General features: G+C 39.5%; 2 protein-coding genes across 3 annotated transcripts in view; one reads left to right on the forward strand and one right to left on the reverse strand.

Moving 5' to 3' along the window:
- Positions 1–23,814, forward strand: part of UBAC2 (UBA domain containing 2) — a 185,085-nt gene that overhangs the window by 89,346 nt on the left and 71,925 nt on the right. For both annotated transcript variants that reach the window (XM_002824384.6, XM_054529170.2), the window contains exon 5: positions 23,354–23,477. In XM_002824384.6, the coding sequence (XP_002824430.3) occupies positions 23,354–23,477 (124 nt within the window). The remainder of the gene's footprint in view (positions 1–23,353; positions 23,478–23,814) is intronic.
- GPR183 (G protein-coupled receptor 183) lies at positions 3,732–16,728 on the reverse strand. The gene is made up of 2 exons (XM_002824388.3): positions 16,593–16,728; positions 3,732–5,349 (listed from the first exon to the last, which is right to left on the reverse strand). Exon 2 carries the CDS (start codon positions 5,317–5,319, stop codon positions 4,246–4,248), a length of 1,074 nt encoding a protein of 357 aa, XP_002824434.1. The 5' UTR covers positions 5,320–5,349; positions 16,593–16,728; the 3' UTR covers positions 3,732–4,245.

Raw genomic sequence — 23,814 nt, forward strand, 5'->3', positions numbered from 1 at the left:
GAATCCCATGGATGAGAGAAAAGTATCAGGTGTGGGTGACAGAGAATGCAGGTCGAGTTTGCAGAGAAATTCAGGGGCTTGAGGGGAAAGGTGAACTGAATTCAGATGTGGTGATGGGGAGATGTCCAAGGCCCTGGAGGAAATAGGACAGGGAGGAATGGAGCTCGGGCTACAGGGTGGAACCTCTTATTAACCAAGTTTCAGTAAGTGGTGGCATGAATGCTCCAAGTCAGGCCACGGGTTCTGGGGTCAGAGAGTGTGGGATTAAACTGGCTCTGCCACACCATGTGACCTTGTTGCTGTAGTTTCCTCATCAGCAAGATGGGGATGATAGTCATACCATGTCTTAAGGTAGTGAGGATTAAATAAGATGATGCCTGCAGAGGACTTGGAAAGTGGCATGTAGCCAGTGATCAGCAAGGTCTTAATCGAGTAGAAGTTTGGGGGCTGTCTTTTAAGCAACCTGCTTTTCTGAGTTTAATGAAAACCTTCCATTGGCAGCAGTTCTTATGAGTACTCATGTAGTCCTCCCTGGGTTCAAAATAATGGCCTTGTCACCAGGTCACTTGTAATCCACATGCTTTTCATTTTCTCATTCTTCACCCAGATAGTCAGTGAGCAAATAATTTTTAGCTATGAAGAGAGTAAGAAATTACAATGGGCTGAAGAGTAACCAAAATAGACCATTTTAAGGGCTAATTTAAGATCAGTGCTTCCCCTTCTAAAATCTCAGGCCACCTTGTACTCATTGGTAGGAGCCACTGTCTGCTCTTGCCTCTTGAAATATAAAATTATTTCTGTATTTAGTTTTAAATTGCCTTGTTGGCTAATTAGCACTCTCCTTTAATGTGTCTAATTTAAATTACAGGATCTTCAAGGGCATACGCTCTATGTTGTGTAACTGCCTTCAGTTACACACGTGCTCTAGCATATGTAATTGAATATTTGGGTTATTTCTTTTCATTGAGAATTAAGAACTTCACAGATATTTCAGTAGGGCTTTAGAATTTTGTTAGTAATAGTACAAAACATACGTTATCAATTAAATAGATATTTGAGGACCTTCAATGTGCTAGGTTCTATGGCAATGCTGTATATATAAGAGAAGAGGCACTTGCCCTCACCGAGCCCACAGCTTAGCCAAGTTTATAATCTGTATCTATTGTTGGGTTATTTGTCCTATTTAAGGATTATGCAGTCTGCTAGCATGTAATAAAGCAGTCGAGGCTTCTAACACCTTTTCAGGGGCCACATGATTGAGTTGTCTTCTTTATGGCTAGGATACGGAATTGGGGTTACATTCCTTTTTTTTCTCTTTTCTTTTTTTTTTTGAGACAGAGTCTTGCACTGTCACCCAGGCTGGAGTGCAGTGGTGCGATCTCTGCTCACTGCAAGCTCTGCCTCCCAGGTTCACGCCATTCTCCTGCCTCAGCCTCCTGCATAGCTGGGACTACAGGCGCCCACCACCATGCCCAGCTAATTTTTTTTTTTTGTATTTTTAGTAGAGACGGGATTTCACCATGTTAGCCAGGATGGTCTCAATCTCCTGACCTCGTGATCCACCCGCCTCGGCCTCCCAAAGTGCTGGGATTACAGGTGTGAGCCACCGCGCCCAGCTGGGGTTATATTCCTAATGCTGCCTTTAATTTATCAGGGTGCCTATTCTGAAGTTAGGTTTCTTTATAAAGTATGGGTGACACTGTTTGCTCAACCTGTTTCACAGGATTGTAGAAAGGAAGATGTTATATAATGTATGGACTGTTTTATAAATTATTGAGCTCTTCACGTATACATTATGCCATTTCTAACATCTGACACTATTCTATATATATATATACTGTCCTCTCGCTGAATAGTCAATGCATTTGTTTACACTGATCCAAACTAAATAGCTTTGAGGGTTTTTTTTTTTGATGTGGTCAACTGCCATAATAACGATCCATTTTCCCAGATTAGTTTTTCTAGCTCCCAATTATTATTTAAAATTGTTAATAATATATCACCCGATTTCATGGAGAAAATACTTATAGGGTTGTGATTTTCAAACAGTATGTTATATAATAAAGTCATGTTCTGTAACAGAATATAACAATTATACAGCCCTGTCCTGTTCTCCAAGTTGACCTCCTGGTTAGGGGAATGCCCCAGAAATAAATGTAAAGCTAACTAATAACAAGACAGTGAGAGGATGCCCACAGCCGTGTATGAACAGTGGCTTGGTGAGTAGAATGGGCAGCCTTTAAGGGGAGTGAGTAGCTGAGTTTGATTGGAGTACAGACTTTTAAGAAAACATTAATTGGAGATAGGATTAGAGTTTACCTTTTTGGCAGTGTAGTTGCTGATGACTGGATAAAATCATTTATATAGATTTGTGGTATAGTGGAGGGAGGAGGCAGAAAACTGAACAGATAAAAGAATGTTATTCTGTTGTCAAATGCCATAGGTATTTACTCTCTTGTTTGCAGGATCCTAAGAATTGACTCCCTTAGTCCAGAGAGGACTCTTGCCTACCCTAAGACAGTGTGTTGGCTCATACATCGCAGAAGGCGTCTCTACTCCAGTGTAGTCACAGAACCAGGGCACCACAGAGAAGCTCTGAAATGGAGGAAGCTTTCTTTTTGGTTTTCCTTTAGTAGTCTTCACGATGGTTCCTCTTTAGAGATCCAACTCAGATGACTACCTAAGTGCCAGCTTACATACAGTTTGTTGTTTTGCCCTTTCTTTTTCTTCACTTGGGAAAGTTTAGAGGTGGAGTGAAGGAAAAGGCACTAAGATTTGGGCTTTCATCCATGTTGTCTCACCTGTCCGCATAAGATGTTACAAAGACCAGTGCCTATTTTTGACAATGGCTTTAAAGTCAGGTGGCTCTTTGTGAAATAAATGTAATGGAAATCTGAATATACTAGTAAATGGTGTTGAATCAACCATTCAGATAATTTTCTTATAGAGTAAAAGTTGAAAATGAGTAAGACAAGAACTTTAAATAAAATATTTTCAGGATATAAAGTCCAATAAAAATTTAAAGTGTAACAGAGTGAGACCCCCTTTCTGAAAAAAATTTTTAAAGTACAACTCAGAATTAACATTTTCTTTATCTACCATTATAAAAATTGGTGTCATTGCCAACAGAGAATACTGTATTGGGGTAGTTTTGGGGATAAAACAGATTTGAACTGGCAGACCAGTTGACTACTTGGAAAGGTCATGCTACTCATACTGAGGTACTCATTTCAGCAAGTATGTAATATTGTAAAGAATCCTAAGATGCTTAATTTTGTAAGTTTGCATTTTACTCTGATCATATTTAGCAAGCAGCAACTATATTTTTCACTGCTCATCATGCACCACCCTTCTCCTACTTGATAACTCAAACCATTGAAATACAGATGTAGAGTATTAACAGCTTGGGGGAAGAAAAGAGAAATGATCCCCTAGCGATCCCAAGAAAACCAATCATATAGGCGTGTCTTTTATTCTCAAGATGAATTTAGCAAGTAGACCCTCCTCCCAATGGGCACCTCCGTATAAAGTCTTTTTCATATTGCTAAGCAGAGGCCCTAAAAGACTGTGCTGGCAGCTCCAGGAAAAGCTCAGTGCTTTCATTGCCTCAGTCATCATCATCATCATCATCATCATTTATAATGTTGCAATTCAAAGTCTATTGCCAATTATCTTTTCCCTGACACTCCCATTGATAGTTGACAGGGAGCATTGAGGGACAGACTCATAACTTTGCAGCATCCTGCTCTTTATTCCAAAAGAATTTTTTAACAAAGTTTTATGACTCAGAACAAAACAAAACAAAACACAGTTGTTATTGAGGGAATTTAACATGGAGAGAAATTTGGATTTAAGAAATATGTTATTTAAAAAGTATGTTACAGTATTAACATCTGGCAATATATAATCTAACAGTCCTTTTTCTTTAGCCATTTGTTGGCAAGAAATAATAATTAAATTTTTTATTAAGACTTTTTACATTGGGAGTTATTAAGAGCGCCTCCTTTTGGTGTATTCGTTTACAAATAAAAATGAAATATTTATTTTCATTTTTGTTGTGCTTTATGTTGTTTGCTTTATGTTGTTCTCTTGGGCTTACTTCCGAGTTGGAGATGGGAAAGTGCCCAATGAAAGAAATATAAAAGAATCCTAATTGGAAGCTGAACAATTATTTTGCTTTATAAGAAAAGTCCTGCAAAGTTTGTCATACGGTTTACTTCACTATAAACCAAAATACAGTCCATTTCACTTTCCATTTGAAGACTTGGAATGTATCATCATCTGCGTTTCTGTCATTTCACGTGAGTTTTCTTCAGGGGCTGACTTCACAGCACTAGAAATCGATACACTGACTTGCCGTTTCAGCATCCTCATAACCTTTCTCTTATACCCTTTACATGCAAAGAAGTAGATAAAAGGGTCCATGCAGCAATTGAAGTTCATCAGGCATACTGTAAAGTGCAGAGAAATCTGGAACGAATGTCTTTGGCTACATTCCAGGAAATTAGAGAAACGAAGCTTCTTAATCATATGTTGAATAATTGCAACATGGTAAGGTGTGAAACAGAGAACAAACACAACAATAATAAGAATAATTGTGTTGAGAGCCTTTTTGTTTACACCAGATTTCTCAGTGAGTGGGTTTTGTTTCGCAGTTCTAAACAGTTTGCAGCAGATCTGAGAATAGCAGATGAGAATGATTATAAGTGGAAGTACATATCCTATGAAACATGCCCCAAGCAGAATCCAGGGAAGAGATTTAGTTTCTTCAAAGTTTGGATACTCCATGCATGTAATCCTTTCAGCCTCCTGCTTTGACATAGGATTGATGAGGAGTGGGAGTGTCTGAGCAAATACTAGAATCCAGACAAATATGCACACGCCTTTTGCATGTTCAATCCTTTTTATCTTGTTGTAGCGTAGAGGGTGCACCACAGCAATGAAGCGGTCAATACTCAGGCAGGTCATAAAGTTCACACCTGCATATGTGTTGATGTAAAACACTAGTGCAGTTATCCTACACAAGGCATCTCCGATTCTCCAGTCAAAGCCCATTGCATAGTAGGCTATTCGTGTAGGCAAAGCGGTGGTAAAAAGTATATCAGAAATCACCAAATTTGTTGAATAGAGGGTGGTAGAGTTGATTTTTTTCCTGTTTTGAACAATGACGACCAAGGCTAGTAAATTTCCCACGAGCCCAATGATGAAGACGAGGCTGTAATGCAGAGGCATTACTATCCTGGCCGTGCTGTGATGTGCATAGAGGTCACAGTCATTTCCCTGAGGAGTTGCAGAGGGCGTAGTAAAATTGTTAGCCATTTGTATATCCGTTGGTGGTGGTCAAGGTGTCTAGAAAAAACCAAGAAGGATCATTTAAGTAAAAGCATATGTATTCAGTTTGATTACTCATTAGTTTTAAAAAAGTTTAAATAATGTATCAAAGCAATCCAAACTGTCTTTTATATATCTAAGTTTTAAAATTTCATGACATGCAATTTTTAACAATTTGTAATTATAATATAGTTACATATATGATAACAGGAAGAACAGAATAAAATTTGTGTTTTTACTCTCACAATTTGCTGACTTTGGCAAAGCTCTGGCAAAGGAAACAGAACCATTTAAATAGGGCAAACGCATTTTTGTGACAGAAGGGAATGCACTAAATTTTTAGGCAGAAATTCCCCTTCCCTTTTTTGAATCATTGTCTGGTTAAGTAAAGCACCCCACATTTCAGACAGGCATTAAGCTTTGCTTTTAAATTTAATTTCAGTTGGATTTTTTTTTTTAACCAAATGCATATCACTGCCAGGAAATGAAATCAGTCACCACATTTATGTAGTGAAATATGAACTTACCACAGTGATCTGATTTGTGTTAACCTAAAAGTCTGAGAAATAGGCTTAGTCCATGTTAGGAACTGAAAGTTAGATTTTCTTTTTAAAAAGAAGAAGAAGACGACCACAACAACCATGACTAAAATGACAAAAAAAGAAGAACGATAAAGAAAATGAGAGAGAAAAAGACTTAAGCTACTTCAAGGGGAAATTATTAAATTTTAAAACTCTATCAATCTGCAAGTACTCCATGGATCCAGGCAAGCTACACTTCTACCTTTGCACATAGTAGTAAGCATCACACTTTATATTTTGTTTCTTGCTTTATTCACCAGACATCTTCATGTCAGTGCAACGTATATGTTTGTCATATGTGTAGATTTTATATAAACATTTGATAGATATTCTACAGTCTTCCAGTGTGTCAATGCATAATTTGCTTAGCTACTCCCTTGATGAACTTTTGGATTCTTTCCAGTTCTTTTCTTGTTATAAATAATGTTAAAACACAAATTTTAAGTCCTAAATTGAAAAATGGAAAACTCCTACAATAAAGTTCTGTAGATGAGGGTAAACTTTGGTTAAAGCAGGAAGAGCAGAGCAATAAATCCTGTGTGATTATTTTTAGAAGAAAAATAATTCTTCTGATAGAACTGTGTGTACATAAATCTCACCTGGAAGTCACCAAAATTAAGGGGCACTTTCAGCATATCTAGTGATGTTGCTACTGTATATTTAAAGAAATATACAGTATTTCCTTAAAGACTATCTCTACCCTGATCAAAAGCACTGTCTGCAAATCTGCTTCTCTCCCTGCTGTATTAAATGAATTGGATCTCAGCTAACTTCATTCTAACAACCTTAAAACTCAGATGTTCATAGACACTGTGGGTTAGCAGAGGATTGTGGTCATGTTATGTTAGAGGTATGCATTCTGTACAGTGTTGATAGGTTAGTCATTATAACCTAAATGGAAATAAAACCTAAAGCAAAAGAGAGCAAAAATGGAAATAAAACATTTTATTATCCAGAAAAGAGACAATGGGAAAAAAACAAAGAACGAGGATGGTAAGTAGAAAACACAAGAGGGTAGGGATGTATCACAACAAACTTAAATGGGTTGAGCTTGCCTATTACAGGACAGAGACTATCGGTTTAGATTAAAAAAAAAAAAAAAATCCACCTGTATGCTGCTTAGAAGAGATACAGCTCAAAGTGATAAAGAAAGGTTGAAAATAAAGGCAAGGGAAAATACGTACCAGGCAAATCCCAACCAATAAAAAGGTAGTATGGCAGTATTAACATCAGAAAAAATAGAATTCAAGGCAAATTCAATATTAATAGGAATACAGAGGGTCACTACAAAGGTTAAAAAGAGCAGTCTACAAAGAATATAAAAATAATCATGAAATTTGCATATAACAGCAAAATTTGGCGGAATTTGAAGGAGAAATTGGCAAATTCACAACCATAGTGGGAGATCTTAACAGATTTCTATTATGATGTGCTAGATAAAAAAGAGATTAAAGACTTATTTACTCAACATGATTTAAAAGCTAACAGAACTTGTACTGAAGACACATGAGCATATATGCAAATTTGACCATGTGCCAGGTCACCAGAAGACTCAAAGCTTTCAGAAAATAGTTATTTTCTGATCACATTGCTTGACTACAGTGCAGCTAAATTATAAACCAATGATAAAAAGATAAAGGATAAGTTTGGAAATGAAAAAATACACTTCTAAGGAACTCATGGGTTAAAGAAGAAATCACAGTGGAAATTTTGAAATGCTCAGAACTAAATGATGAAAGTACTACCTGTGAAAACTGTGGGATGCAGATAAGGCAATCTGAGATAGATATAAAGCCTTGAATGCATTTATTTAAAAAAGGAAAGATTTAAAATATATGTTAAATATACAGTTCAAGAAGCTAAAAAAGAACTGTTTGTCCAAAGCAAGTGGAAGAAAACAATAGAGATAATTGCAGAAATTAATGAAATAGAAAAGACAATAAATATCAGTTTTATATTTTGTGCAGGAAAAAAAATGGAGTGGTTCTTAAATAGAAAATCATAGGGATTGCGTTGTGGAATAAAAGTAGAAAAAGATTTTTCCATTTAGTTGGGAAAGGCTTCATGTGAGAAGCAGCTTTTCAGGAACTAGGACTAGACACGAGAGAGGTGAAAATTCCAGGCAAGGGTTGCAGCTTTGGAATAGGCAACAATAACTTTTATTAATATTTTTCTAAGTTCTTTGAAAATGTTTTTTTCCCAAAAATCTGAATGTATATTTTTGAGTATTTCTAAGCAGATTCATGGGAATTGCCTTCAAAATACATGGCAGGAAAAAAATACTTCACTGTAGAGTCTGCAGATCCTCCATATGAATAATTATTATTGTAGAAATTAGGAAAGTAACACTCATGTGACACTCAGAGGAGAAGGTGCCATTGCTTGCCAGTTTGTATACAATGCGTGTCTGACTGCATCACCAAATAAGATGCAGCAACTAACAGAGCCAGAGATTGCAGGAGTTTCAGAAAAAAGTTCAAGAATGTTTTACATAGTTTGCAAACAGTTCAAATATCCTTCATTAGGGGATTAAATATTTTATAACATAGCCATACAGCGGAATACAGGAATACAGCCATGCAGTGAATACAGTGCAGCTCTGAAAATGGCAACATGAAAATGCCTGTTTCTTGACTGGGAATTATGTTAAGTGAGGAAAGCAGATTATACAACATGCCAGTTTTTTGGGAGGTGGGGAAGCAAATACACACACACACACACACACACACACACACACGAACACACACACACAGAAAGATGTCTGTATGCCAAAACATGATTTTGTATGAGTAATTTTGGGGCTTTACTCATATATTCTAGATTTTTAATGCTGAACATTTCTATTCAAAATGTTCATTTCTATTCAGCGACTAGGATGAATAAATAGGTAAAAAAAATTTTAATGGGAAAAAATTTTAGTTCCCCTTTTCTTGTAAAAACCTTGTCATCTGACATGCTTTTCAAAGCTTGCCCTTCAGTGTTTCTTTTTCAGATTTCTGCATTAACTTACTAGTTGTATACCTTTGCATTGTGTCATCATGTAGAAACCTCGCAGCAGCCCTATGAGCTTGAGCATTGCTACCCCTTACCTACTTCGCAGGTGATGAAACTGACTATAAATACCAATTTTATATTTTGCACAGGAAAAAAATTGGAGTGGTTCTTAAAAGCCACGCTGGGGTTAAAGGCCATGCTGGATCCCTCTCTGTGATGACCTGGCTTCAGGTTTCTTCCTCTGTTCAGTCCTTTGCACAGGCAGCTGTTTCATGCTACCCTTAAAGAACTGAGGGCTTGTGGTTTCAAAGTGGTCAAGGCTCTAAGGGCCATCCTCACCTATAATCATGGCACGTGCGCAACATTGCCCAGCTTCTCCAGAGCAAAGGGACAACTCCTTCTAAGGGCAGGGGGTGCCCACTTCCAGGAGAGGTGCCTTCCCAAATGGGAAGCCACTTGTGACCTCACATCATTGAGCCCCAAGGGGTAGCCTGTTGAGGGTCCTTAACTGATGACCATTGTGCGCTGGAGGTGGCCAAAGAAAGGCATTTGCAGAATGTGGACGTGTAAGTGGGATGGCTTGGAAATGATCTTAGGTAAAGGTAAATGCGTGCTTTGGATATTTGGATGTTTAGTAACCTCTTGAAGGATGATTCCACTAGGTAGCCCTAATATGTCACTTTAGTTCTTGCATATATTTATCCTGTGTTATTAATGCGGTAGTTCTAGCCAATTTTATGATCCCAAATTGAGAGGAAAATCCTTTCATATGCGTGACTGTTACTATCCCATTCTTGTATCAGCCAGTCCCAATTTATTATAATCTTCCCTCAGATATATTACTTTATATCTTCCTTTAATCATCTTAAGGATTCTTTTCTGAAACTTGAATTAAGTCCATTCTTTCATTCAGCAGGAAAATGGTTTTTAGTGCCTCCATGTGCTAGATGCTGGGAATACAGAAATGGTACCTTTTTGTATTAGAGGGTCTGGAACTGAAGGGTGAATATACAGCGTTGAGCATGTGCTGTTATCTGAGTGAGGTGTTCCTCAGGATTCTTTCACACACATAGCAGTATGTGCTGGGTTCCTCCTCATACATAGCAGTACTCTGCTCACTTTGTGCATTACAGTGCACCAGTGTCAATATTTGGATAGTATAGTTATCTTTTAATTATTTTCAGGTAGAAAATTTATTCTTAAGTATATTTTAAGTATTTTACATTTTAATTATTAGGCAGCAGCTTCTGACATGTTATTTAAGATATATTTATATATACTGAGGTATACTAGAAAGTATTATCATTTATCATTGTATTGCCTAGGGAAAAGCCCAAAGAAATGTTTGTTCTAAATCTTTTTTCTTTAGAACACTAATATCAGAATTATAGCTTCCTCATAATGCATTCTAATGAAAAGGTACACGTGGCCCCTCAGCTGTCCTTCGTGCTGCCCACACTGAGGGACAGGAGTCAGGACAGAGGCCTTTCCCTGGAGGGCATGGATAATGACTGGGCCACAGGAAGCCTGGATCCTTATTCAGGTTCCACCTGTGGAACAGGGCCCTGTCGGCCTTCAAGGCTCCTGTACCTTCCTCTGGGAGCCACCCTGGAAGCCATCTATGCCATTCTCTTATTTTTATTGGTAAACAAAGGAGACAGTCCCAGTTTTGCCTCTGTAATGCAGTATTTGGTCCTTTTAACTTTACTGTTATCCTAACATGTGTAAAACAATAAGTTTCTTCCTCAGCAAAATATCTTCCAAAGTATTTTTGCTTATGCTTTGAGAAGTGAACCTGTGTGTGTTTTTCTCTAGAACTTATTTCATTGCTAATAGAGTTGCTAACACTTCTTGAGATATTATCATCTCATTTTTGCATAACCGGACATGTTGACATGAACTGACAGGTTCTTTCTAGCCGCAAAAGGAAAAAAAATAAAAGGTCCCTCAAAACTCATGTATTTAGCATCTAAGAAAATTGTCTAAGCGCTAATGTAGTTTGCGCTCTGGAAATGTTTACCCTAGATACCCATTTGGAGGGATTTGTGATTTTTCACAGAGGACATGCACCTTCCGTGGTCCTAATTTACTCGCTCAAGTAATTGAAGTGTTTTCTCAGCCTTTAATTTGGGCAGAAACAGAACAAAACCTTTACCATATTCGGGGATTTAGTTGATGCTAGAATAACAGCTTTTGGTTTTTGCTGAAATGTTACCTTTGCCCTCTAATATTTATTTATTTTAATAATCATCAACACCTTGAATGAAAAGGGGCTTACCTAGGAATTCTGTTTAAATGTAGCCACTAGCAATAACTGGAATGGGTCAAGTTGTGCTGAGATGATCACCAATTGGAGGTGACTTCCCTGTAGGTCAAGTCTGCTCTAGGGTCAGCTTATACAGAGAGGTGACCTGAATCAATGTGCCCACAGTGGATGTACCAAAGAGGAACTTCCAGAAGCTCACTTTCAAAAACAGCCAGGGGAGCCACCCAGATGCGGCCACACAGATACTAATTATATGTGTATATTGTTAAGTGAGGAGTGTTTGATCTGATACACTGTCCTTGGCTACTTTGAGGAAAGGTTAAGACAGGAAAAATTTCTGGAGCAGGGAGAAATAAAATCATTGGAAAGGAGGGGGAAGATGAAAGCTCTGGGTTAATTGAAATTACAAGGATATGGTTCTACTGAGGAAGTAAAGACAAGCACAGATGTATCAGGATGGCAGGCTGGGGCTGTTTCAGCTCCCTTGAGAATAAACCTGCTTCAGGGAAAAAAGAAAGAAATTCATTATTTCTTCCTCTGGTTACCTGGTTTTATAAGTATTTGTCAATTATTTGAAAACGCCTTCTTGTTCAAACAGGGGCATCTAAATTTGGTGTCACACATACTGGGTCCTAGCATTCAACTAGTGATTTTTCTCATCACCTTTTTCATTGACTAAACAGCCATCATCTGAGGTATTATGGGTGTCATTTGCCTGTAAAATGGACAGTGGGAAACATGCATTCCTGGTGGTCAAGAGGAACCTGCACTGCTGTGGAGCTGTGACCAGCATAGTCAGAGCCTCCAGGTGCTTCATTAGTAAAGTCAAATTGTCCATTCTATTAATAATACGCTGCTAACCAACTGTCACAGTAGTCAGTACATGCCTCTGTGGCCTGGTTAAATACATCTTTGTACACTGTAAGGTGACTTTTTCCCAGCCAACTTTGAGTCCTAAATTGATAGCTATGTTTATGTCCATGATTCATTTTTTAGAAGGATTGAGAACAATATTCCCTATATCCTTTCAAAAAATCACGCATACCAGAGTGATATTCAGCATAGAGTTGACTGTGGTCCGTCTGTTTGGGGGACCTCCCTTGCCTCCTGGGGGGCTTGCTTTCTGGCTTATGGAGTGTGACTAGCCGAGGGACTTAGTAGAGGCAGCCTTACTGAGGAGCTCTGTGACCGGCCTGCCAACCCCATTGCATAGCCTGGGTCAGACCAGCTCCCAGTAGATCTGCAAAAGGCCATTTACAGGACCAAGTACAGAGAACTTCTTCAACACAGAAAAAGACAGAAAAACCTCTTCAAGACTGAAAAAGGGTTTAGCAGTCTACTGTTTCCTCTTTGTGCTTTATATGTGTCCCGAACCCAGTGGATGTGCAGCGAAGACCCACTTCAGCTTCATAGACGCACTCCTTGGAAATGATGGAAAGGTGCTTGAGCACGAGAATTCTTTGGTTGAACACCCACTTGCACATTTGGGGTTTCACATATTCCAGTTATTTTCTTTCACCTTTCACTGGTAAAAGCCACCTATGTGACTTTTGGTGGCTTTTATATTGAAAAGTATGGAAGTTACTGAAGATGAAGATGACATATGTTTAGAGAACTAAGAAACTAAGAATCCCACCATAATACTCATTTTAGTGTAAGAAAGATATTCTGTGTTTGTATCTGGCATGATTTGTAGGATGCAGCATGTGGGAAAACTGCATAATATAAAAAGGCTCTTTATAATGAAGCTCTGTGTCTATAATATTTCTCCTCTGAGTCCTGAATGTTTCTGAAAATAATATGTACCTTTTCTCTTTCAAGTTCAAGGAGTTTCAATTTTGTTTTTGTCTCTATTATCAGATGGAAATTAGGGAGGAACATTAAATATCGTTATTTTATGGATAAACCGAATTCCAGGTCAACTCGGTCATTCGCTCAGGGATCTTACTGTGGTACTCAAGGCGGGGGTCATGAAGGCGCCCAGGACTCCGTGTTCTCCCTCACCTGCTGCCTCTGGTCAGCGAGCAGTCCCTGTGCCTCAGCCTTGTGCTCTGCTGCACATCCGTGTCTGTCTGTCTGCCTCTTGTGTGCCATTCCCGCCCTTCTGCCCGCAGCCACGGCAGCAGCTTCCCGCTAGGCTTTCAAACGGGGCCCATCCAACCCCAGGCAAACCACAAGCTCTGTGTCATGACTCACAAGTTCCCTCATGATCTGAGCTCCATTCCCTCTTCAGGAGGGTTGCTGGTCAGCTTCCCCTGATCGTGCCCTGGCTCCAGCCATACAAAGTTACTTATAACCTTTGGATGTCCCATGTTCCCTCACAACTCTGTGCCCGGTAACACTCTTCCCTCTGTTTGATGTCCTCTGGCCCCTGTCCTGTATCCTTAGCTCCTACTTTCCTTCAAGGCTTAGTTCTAAGTATCCCAGGAGCATTCCTGTTCTCCATCCTCTGAAAAGCAGTGTGGGTGTATTTGTGAGGGTGCCGTGCTCTGTCATAGTGTCTGTATCGTTGGTTTTCTTCCCTGTCTCCCATGAGCCTGTGAAGTACTGTGAGTGGGGACCCTATGGTGTTAATTTCTTGTATCTCTAGGTGATGTATGATCGATACTCAATAAATACCCATTAGTTAAAGAATAGCAACATTGCAGCTTTCTTAATCCTTAATGAAAGGTTCTTTATTACACCCCAGTAAGCCCTTGATGAATAATAATCAATTAAAATTACTAAGCAGAGACGGTGTTCCAGGCACTGCCCTGGGCACTCTATGTGTGTTTACTTATTGAATCCTCTCAGAACTTTCACAAGTCCATTGACAGAAGGTGAAACGGAGGCACCAGGGCACTTAAGTGACTAAAGACCTAGCTGTTAAGTGTCAGAATTCAGACCCAGGCAGTTTGGCTTCACATTCAGTACAATACATTTTATCTTCTATTTCCGACGTGATCTGCTATTATGGGTAGAAAACAAGTAAAATAGGAAGGCATCTCAAAACCTTAACGTACACTAACTCATACCTATCTGAACAAGAGCGACTAGGAGAACTGGGGGAAGGGAATGGGAGCAGGGAGGAAGAGATGTTGATTCAAATGAAGGAGTTTATTAGTTTATTTGTAGCATATTTTAAAGTAACTAAAGGTTTTATAAATGGATTTAGACTACTGTTTTAACAATATTTTAATAATAAAACAATTTAGACTGAAATTTCAATTGAAAAAAGATGGTGAATACCTAGAATAGGCTTTTATGCTGTTAATTGATTTTTAGACTACTTTTTAGATATTTGCAGAGATTTAACAAAATATTTTTATTCTTCTCTTTGGGCTTCCAAAACACCAAAGCCATCTGTGTTACTGTCACAGCTTTCAGAGGATTCTCACATGTGTTATCTCATTTTATACGATGCCCAGACTTCTTGGGAAGGTGATCAACCCCCCAGACCGGAGAACACCATGTGTCCTCTACACAGGCCACGTCCAGGGCTGCCTAACAACTCCAGCAGGTCTTAACCATAGCAGAGAGAAAAGTATCCTTGTAAACGGCTTTATTAGGTGCGAAGCTCTTTTAAATGTAAGCTTCTTAAGGATGATGACTTGATCTCATCCAACATTTTATCCTATAGAATGCTACAGAACCAACCTACAATTAGATATCTAGTAAATATCTATAGAATAAATAAATGAATTAAAGTCATATAGCAACCTGAGTTAATGTTTATTCCATTAAGTGACTGGTCATGGTACTAATTATCTCTAGGAAGCCAGATGAAAGTAATTTATGCAAGGGATCATTACCATTGTCACTAACACGATACATAAACATGTGAGTGAACATTTTGTGGAGTAGCATATTCTTTGTGGTTTCATGTCCAAAAAGTGCAGTGAACCCCCAGAGAGAAAACATGCTAAAATATAAGAAGTGTGCAGTCCTACCAGTAAGCACAGTTAGATGTGTGATCATCCATAGACTCAGGGCCATTTATTTATTTATTTATCTATCGAGACAGAGTCTCGCATGGTTGCCCATGCTGGAGTGCAGTGGTGCAATCTCGGCTCACTGCAACCTCCGTCTCCCAGGTTCAAGGGATTCTCCTTCCTTACCCTCTTGAGTAGCTGGGATTATAGGTGAGTGCCACCATGCCTGGCTAACTTTTATATTTTTAGTAGAGATGGGGTTTCACCATGTTGGCCAGGCTGGTCTCGAACGCCTGATCTCAGGTGATCCGCCTGCCTCGGCCTCCCAAAGTGCTGGGATTACAGGAGTGAGCCCCCACACCCAGCCTGATTCAGGATCTTTATGTAAAATATCCATAACATATCTGTTGGATTCACCCTCTGGTACGTCAGTGGCCGGAGAGATGGGAAAATAATGATAGGAGACAGTTTTTTAGCACTTATAATGAGAGGCAGTGTTGTAAGGACTTGGCAGTAGTAATACTCCCCATTTTACAGGTAAAGCAGCTGAAGCCAAATATTAGGTAACTTGTGTGGGGGGCCACACAGCTTTAAATTACATTTGAGTCTGATTTGAGAGCACTTGCTCTTATTACACTATATTGTACTCAGAGTGACACCAAAAAAACAAAATACCACGCCCCCCCTCCCCCAACACACACACAAATACACATATATAAAACCCTCACTGCCCTTTAAAGGAAGTCTCTTCACAGCTTCTATTTTGCCAAGTTTCTGTTACCACCATTCCCAACCTGGACATAAATGTTGCCAAAGCACTGCATAGAATTCATTGTGATTTTTTTACCTCAAGGCACATAGAAAAGATACGTTTGGTCTAACTAAACATAAGTATAAACCACACAACAGACTTTTTTTTCACTTATCTAATTAGTAGTATTTAGCATTTAAAAAGCAAAGATTGGTACTCTTTGCCGGTGGGAGGGTAAATTGGTAAAATGTTTTTGTAAACCAAAAAGTAACGTTTTATATCTAAAGCTTTAGAAAATATACCCTTTGCCCTAGGAATTCTACCCCTGAGATTCTATCCTGAGAAATAATCTTATATTTCTAATAATTCCTATAGTGTATGAATATTCTATATTAAAATAACTTTGTTCCTTTTCCTTCATACTAAGTTATCCTGAAATATTGGCATTATTTGCATAGTTTTGCTTGATACTGTTTTTTGTCATTGTGAGTTTATACAGTAGTACATGAAGTAAGCCCTATTTTTTGACAAAGATATTTCTGGCGGACCCATCGCTTTCACTCAGCTTTATAAGAACTAACTAGACCTACCAGTCAGCAGAGAGTCTAAACGTACATTATTAGTATAATTTTTGTTAGAAGTGATGATAGCTTGTTCTTAAATAGATTCTTTTCCTTTTTACCTTTTACCTTAAAACTTAGGCTTTTAAAGTTCTTCTTAAAAAAAATTGTTGAAAAAGCAAAAGATCTTGTACTTACATATCAGTGACTCGTTCGGGTCTCTGTGTAGTAGCTGTCAGTACTTGTCCAAACTGAAGTAAGTTAACTGTGGCATGTTGTTTTAAGAGAGGCTGTGCAGACATCCTTTTATGGTGGTGACTTTTTTTTTTCTGTCACCCTGTGACTGAGCATGTAATGAGCAGTTAGCCTCGTGTACGTGTGTGCACTTTGTTTTTTTTTTTTGTTTTAAATGGGAAGTGAAATTTTTTATAGTGATAAAAAAACGACTATCCAAAAGCCCCTTGGAATTTATGAATTGTTGATATCTGTGGAACTTTATAAATTTTTCTGTAAAGGTTTAAGTATCAAAAAATTCTTTGAAAGAGACTGAAGCAATAAACCTTAACCAAAAAAAAGGACCAAGTTACTGATGATTTTATATTGATTTTGTGTGTAAAAGTATGGGTTTTTAAATGTTTTAAGGAAAACAGTGTCAACTTTGACAGTGCTTTTTACCTGGAAACTTGGTATCAGAGAGTAGTTTACACATTCCACCTTATCCACAGCTTATGAGAAAGAAACAGGTTTCTGTGGCGTGGGGGAGAGTGACAGTCCAGGATGTGGAGTGGACTGGATTAGTCGCCGTTTTCAGTCGAGAGGCTGCCTGAGTCAGAGGCTGTGTGAGTACCTGAATAACAGGGAAACAGTTGAAGGGAGGCCCATTATAGATAAAATCCAGCCTCTTCAGCACAGGGTGAAAGAGACTCATGCCGTTCACCTCATAGTTTTAGTTGACTCAGTTTAAACCAACAGCATAACGTGTCTGTCAGAATGCAGTTTATTTGTAGGCTAAATTACCAGATATGTAGCACTCAGATCAGGAGAGGTGATGTTTACACTTAGTCAGGACGGATCTGGCCATTCCCAGCCACTTCTGGGTGCTGCATTTTACGAAGACATAGATGACACCTGTGGCAGTGAGGGGCCTGGATAGCAGGTCTTAGGAGAACTGATTAAATAAGCTGGGGATATGTATGCTTTGTAGGCATAGGGTCATTATCCTTACGCTTGTGGAAACTCTCATAGAAAAGTGTTTACATTGCTTGTGTCAGTCTTCCTAACTCCAGAGACTAGCGGGAGGGCCAGTAAGAAGTTACTGGAGATAGCTTTTGGATCAAAAGATGAGAGTCATTCCCAAAAGTTGTGATTATTTTGAAAAATGGAGTATGCTGTTTCTTATTTAGATGCTTGAGTAAACTTGATGATGATTTTGAGGGATGATGTAAACAGAATTGAATCATTTGGTAGGAATTTGTAACTCTGTGACCTCAGAAGCCTTTCTGCTCCAGGATTCTGTAAAAATAGTCGAGTAGCTTTTGCCTCCCACAGATGTCATTAGGTTCTTCTAACGTCTAAAGTATTGAGAGTATGGAAGAACATTGTCAGACACAAGAAAGAGCATCAAGTAAGTCAGCTGAATTCTTTGGGCCGCCACCTCACTGTGTATAAAATAAAGGTATTGAACTAAATGATCTCCAAGGTAATTCCTAGTACAAAAATTCTATGAGGGTGTAATACAGAGATTTTATGACTTGGTGGATAAACATGACATCATATTCTAGAACTAGACTTAGACTGCAGAGTACTTGAAGGAGACACTGTTGATACATTTTTCAGTTTGTTGAAAGACCATTCTGGTGGGGTTTTGGCTGTTAATTTTGAAATAGTTATATTAAGTAAAACATTTTTATATAGTGAAGGACTCAACTAGTTCAAGTAATTCCTCTGACAAACTGGATCTGTCCTCCCAACCTTTTTTTTTTTTTTTTTTTTTTTGAGACAGAGTCTTGCTCTCACCAGGCTGGAGTGCAGGGGTGTACTGTAGGCTCACTGCAACCTCCACCTCCCGGGTTCAAGCGATTCTCCTGCCTCAGCCTCCTGAGTAGCTGGGACTACAGGCATACGCCACCATGCCCAGCTAATTTTTGTATTTTTAGTAGAGACAAGGTTTCACCATGTTGGCCAGGATGGTCTCAATCTCTTGACCTCATGATCTGCCTGCAGTGGCCTCCCAAAGTGCTGGGATTACAGGTATGAGCCACCGTGCCCAGCCCCTTTTTTTTGATATCAGAGTAGTCAGGCAGATGAAGAAGAGGTGATGAGGTCATTATCCTGTAAGAGGCCACTGAAGCTGTATATTAGATCATTTCATGACAAACCTTGTTTTTATTGCTGTTGAAAGTTACCAGGGTTTCTTGAGTTGTGATTGTACTGTAAAAGTAGAGTTGGCCTTTACGATTTGTTTGTTTGTTTGTTTGTTTGGAGACAGGGTCTCACTCTGTTGCCCAGGCTGGAGTGCAGTGGCACAATCTTGGCTCACTGCAACCTCTGCCTCCTGGGCTCAAGTGATCCTCCCACCTCAGCCTCCTAAGTAGCGGGGGCTACAGGCACATGCCACCACGCCCAGCTAATTTTTGTATTTTTTTTTTTTTGTGGAGACAAGGTCTCATTATGTTGGCCAGGCTGGTCTCAAACTCCTGAGCTCAAGCCATCTGCCCACCTTGACTTCCCAAAGTGCTAGGATTACAGGTATGAGCCACCACATCCAGTGACCTTTTCTATAGAAGAAGTGAAATGGACATTTGCAACCTTAACAAGGTGTCTCTATTATTTTATGTTTTCTATCGAGTGCGATCATGAATATATAGCAGTAGCTGCTCAGTAAATATTAGTGATTTTAAAGGATGAATTAGCAATGGCTCACGCCTGTAATCCCAGCAATTCGGAAGGCTGAGGCAGGAGGATTGCCTGATGCCAGGAGTCTGAGATCACTGTGGGCAACACAGCGAGACCCTGTTTCTAAAAAAAGTTGAAAAATTAGCCAGGTGTGGTGGCACACACCTGTAGTCCCTGTTACTCTGGAGGCTGAGGTGAGAAGATTGCTTGAGCCTAGGAATTAGAGGCTACAGTGAGCCGTGATTATTTCACTGCAGTCTACTCCAGCCTGGGTGACAGACAGATACCCTGTCTCAAAAAAAAAAAAAAAAAAAAAGAAAAGAAAAAAAGAAAGGATGGATGAAATGTTTATAACCTGCTTTCTCTTTTCTGTGCTACCAGCCTCATCTACTTAAGCCAGGAAGGGCTTCACAGTATGAAAAAGGTCAAACTGAATTACTGTTGACAGTATAGAGAACAGATGTTGTCATAAAATAAGGAAAAGAAAAAGACTGGTCAATGACTAATAACATTATGGTATTTTGTGAAGTCTGTGTGTGTAGAAATAGCAACGGAAAATTTCTGCAGAACAGCCCATATAATTTGGGTCTGAAATGTGTATGTGTGGCCTAGCATTTAGTCATCATTTAAAATTATACACTGATTAATATTTTTTAAGGAATTTTTAAACTTCTGTTGGTATGTGAAATGTAAACTGTGGTCATTAAAATTTCTACCAGTATTTTTTTTAGTTTACATTGAAATGTAACCTCAAACAAGAACTGCGCTTTAGGTTATTTAGTTATAACATCACTATTTTTACTTTATTACTAAATGTAAACAGAAGAACTTCTATGAATTAAGCGCCTCCAAGGGCATGTTCTGTGGTAAGAGACCTCTGGTGCAACTGGCTTCCCAAATAGGGTTCTATAATCACCAAGAGAGCAGGCCGTATTTTGAGCTACATATGAAACCATATGTTTTAATTCCATTAAAAATGATAAAAAGGAAGGGGGCTTTTTAAAACAAAAGGCAAGTTCTGCTGTATGGTTTTACTGTTTTAAAGGAAAATTCATTTCTTCTGCAAATATTTATTGAAACCTTACTCTATGCCAGGCACAATTCTAGACAGTGGGGATAAAACAAAACAGACCAAAATCCCCGTCTGTGTGAAGCTTCCATTCTACTTTTAAGATAGATAGGCAGTGATGAGAAGGCTGTAAGTACTGTGGGGGAAGACAGTCAGGAAGAGAATAGAGAATGCAGAGGGGGAAGGCTGTGAGGGCAGGAGGTGCGGTTTGAAATGGGGCAGTCAGGGAGGGCTTCTCTGAGAAGGTGCTGTCCTGCGGAGCACAGGATCAGGATGGGGATGGAGACGCAGGGCCTGGGATGTCTTTGTCATGACTGTAGGTGGGGAGGCACTGGGGGATTTATGCCCAGGAGTGACTAACTCATACTTTTCCATGAAAAGAAGGCCCAGCTGTTTTAATCAATTGTGCTTGGGTTTATAATTGGACAAAAGCAGTTCTTTTGTGTAGTATTTAAAAACTGCTTTGTTAATTTTAAAAAAGCCAACCAATATTGAATATGGATCATGTATAAGAATCTGCATTTGGCAAAGCTAGATAAAATATGATGCTTTCTCTCAGAATTAATAATCTAATGGGAGGTTTTCGAGAACTCTGTATAGTCAATTCAAATGTGAGTCATACAGTTGTTCTAGAATAAGGATTATTTTGTGGCCCTAAATGTAGTGAGCTCCTAAACTGTGCCAAGCATTGTGCCAGGTGCTAGGAGAACCAGGACTGCCTCTTCTTCCCTGTCCTGGGGTGCTCAGCCTGGGAGGAATGCCTGATACGTGAGGAATTCTAGACTGGGCAAGTGGGGGTAGGAACCCGCTGTGCCATGCACCTCCGTCTGCCACCCAGTCCCTGCCATCCTTCTCACTGGATGGCCAGCCAGGTGTATCTCACATCTCTGTGTCCCCAGTCCTGACACAGTGCCTGCACTTAGGCCTTACTGGCTGGAGTTTTCCCTGTTCTAGCATTTGCTGCGTTTGTGTTGATAGCAGTTGATGCGGCTGCCATTTCTCACATTTGTTTTGTGTGTGTTATATTTTGGTTTGGTTTTGTTTTTAATAGTAGATGAAAGGACAGTGCATTTTTTAAAATAACGTGGTCTCTATCAAGGATGAGAAATTGCACAAGAGGCCAGGAGGGTCCTGTGTTTCCACAAAAATGGCACCAAGGACAGTTCTTTGTGGAAGTGAAACATATTTTTTGCATTTTTCTTGTGATAATGAAATAATTCTTTTTTTTCTGCTGCCATTTTCCCAAAATTGGGAAAATAAAACACAGACTGAGTAATTAAGCCAAGTGTTTAATGAAAAACAGGTGCAAGTTTGTGCCCAAACCACTCTACTCATTCATATTACCTGCCTAGCACTTGTCGGAATGTAAGATTTCAGTCCTGTGATGACTTCCTTGAGGTCAAGGACTTCGTCTTTCTCTTGGACGTAGTTGTAGCTCCTGTGCTGGGCATCTTACCGTGACATCCTTGGCACGCATTTGATTCACTGATTCATTGCAGCGGTGAAACTGACATAGCTTGGGGGCCATGAGGAGAGCCACCAGCTGCCAGGAGGAGTCAGAGAAGTCTTGTGGGAAGAGCTGAGCAGTGTTGCACAAGCTGAGTTTCCTAGGCAGGAAAGTGGAAAGCAGAACCTGCGTCAGTGGAGAGTCAAAGCAGCCAGCGTGTTCAGGGAGCAGCTGTGTGGATTTTTGAGAGGGCCTTGTGTGTGATGGGCCAGATGAGGGGAAGCAGAGAGGAGGACAGTGGTGGCAGTCTCCAGTGAACTGGGGAACTGGGAAGCTTTGCCGTCACATCTTTATGAAGCATTTTATCTTTGGATACTGGAGCCTCTGGAAGGAAGGGTTTTTTTGTTTTGTTTTTTATTTTTTTGTTTTTGTTTGTTTGTTTGTTTGTTTTTGAGACGGAGTCTCGCTCTGTCACCCAGGCTGGAGTGCAGTGACGCGATCTTGGCTCACTGCCAGCTCTACCTCCTGGATTCACGCCATTCTCCTGCCTCAGCCTCCCGAGTAGTAGCTGGGAATGCAGGTGCCCGCCACCAAGCCCGGCTAATTTTTTGTATTTTTAGTAGAGATGGGGTTTCACCGTGTTAGCCAGGATGGTCTCGATCTCCTGACCTCATGATCTGCCCGCCTCGGCCTCCCAAAGTGCTGGGATTACAGGCGTGAGCCACTGCGCCCAGCCAGAAGGAAGGGTTTTTAAGCAAGGGAGTGATGTGATCAGAGTTGTGTTTTAGGAAGAGAATACTGCCAACAATGTTAAGAAATGGATTAGAGAGAAGCAAGACTGTAAGTAGAAAGACACATAAGACTTTTGAATCTGTCAAGGTGAAGGTGTCAAATGGACATTCAGAAACAGGTGAGGGGTGGGCAGGCAGTTTTAGGTCTCACTTCATTTTCTTAGCCCAAGCTATAGAAAGGGTTGAGATTGTATGAGGAGATGAGAGAGCAAGAAGAAAAGGCATAATGGAACCACGGAGAAGCCAGAAGAGTGGCGTAAGGAATCACTGGGCAACCACTGAGAAGCAGGGTTCCAGACAAAGGGAGGAAGGAATGTGAGGAAGGGAGGGCCAGAGGTGAACCGTGCCAATGCCATGGCGACAGATCACTGGACAGGGCTTGAGATGAGGCTTTTGGATTTGACTGAAGAATTCTAATGTTTGCTGCTTTTGGTTTGTCTAGTTTCTCTCATTAGATTTTAGTAATACCTGGAAGAAAACATAGCCTCCACTTTTCTCACAATTAGTAGGTGCTGAACCACTTCTTTGTGGTGGTTTCAGGAGGGTCAATAAGGATAGAATGATGAGAGTTTTCATAAAGTGTTCTATAAGTACAAATTATTTTGGACATTAGTCATATTTGAAAATCAATATGTATATCTAAGGCCATGCTTTCAGACTGAAATAAAATTATAAGCAGTGTTACTTCAAAGATACATCTGCCATTGGTGTTTAAAATTCACTATTATAGTGATTTTTTTTTTATTTGTTTGCATAGCCTGGCACCTGTGTTTGCTCTGTTTGTACCATTTTACTGCTCCATACCAAGAGTCCAAGTGGCACAAATTCTGGGCCCGTTGTCCATCACAAACAAGACTTTGATTTATATATTGGGACTGCAGGTACAGTATGCATTTTTATGTTCACTTTTCTTTAACCAGATCTTTTTTTTTTCTGGTCTTTTTCTCATTTGATCTCCTTGAAAACAATGGTTTTTTTCCCCCCATAATCTTGGCTGCATGATCTATATCAAATGTTCAAAGGAAGTGTTACAGAACAAGAACATCAAGGTATAGAAGGTACTAGAATACTTTCATAGTCTTTAGAAATCTGATAAGAGCTTTCACGTAATTTTTATCTGTGGAAAATATTTTCATTTCATTGTACAATTGCACGTGAGTACTCTTTAACAATCATAGTATGAAGTGGAAACAAATGAGAACAATCAAAAAGTAGAAA

Source organism: Pongo abelii, chromosome 14, assembly GCF_028885655.2.
Source record: "Pongo abelii isolate AG06213 chromosome 14, NHGRI_mPonAbe1-v2.0_pri, whole genome shotgun sequence".
Taxonomy (NCBI): domain Eukaryota; kingdom Metazoa; phylum Chordata; class Mammalia; order Primates; family Hominidae; genus Pongo; species Pongo abelii.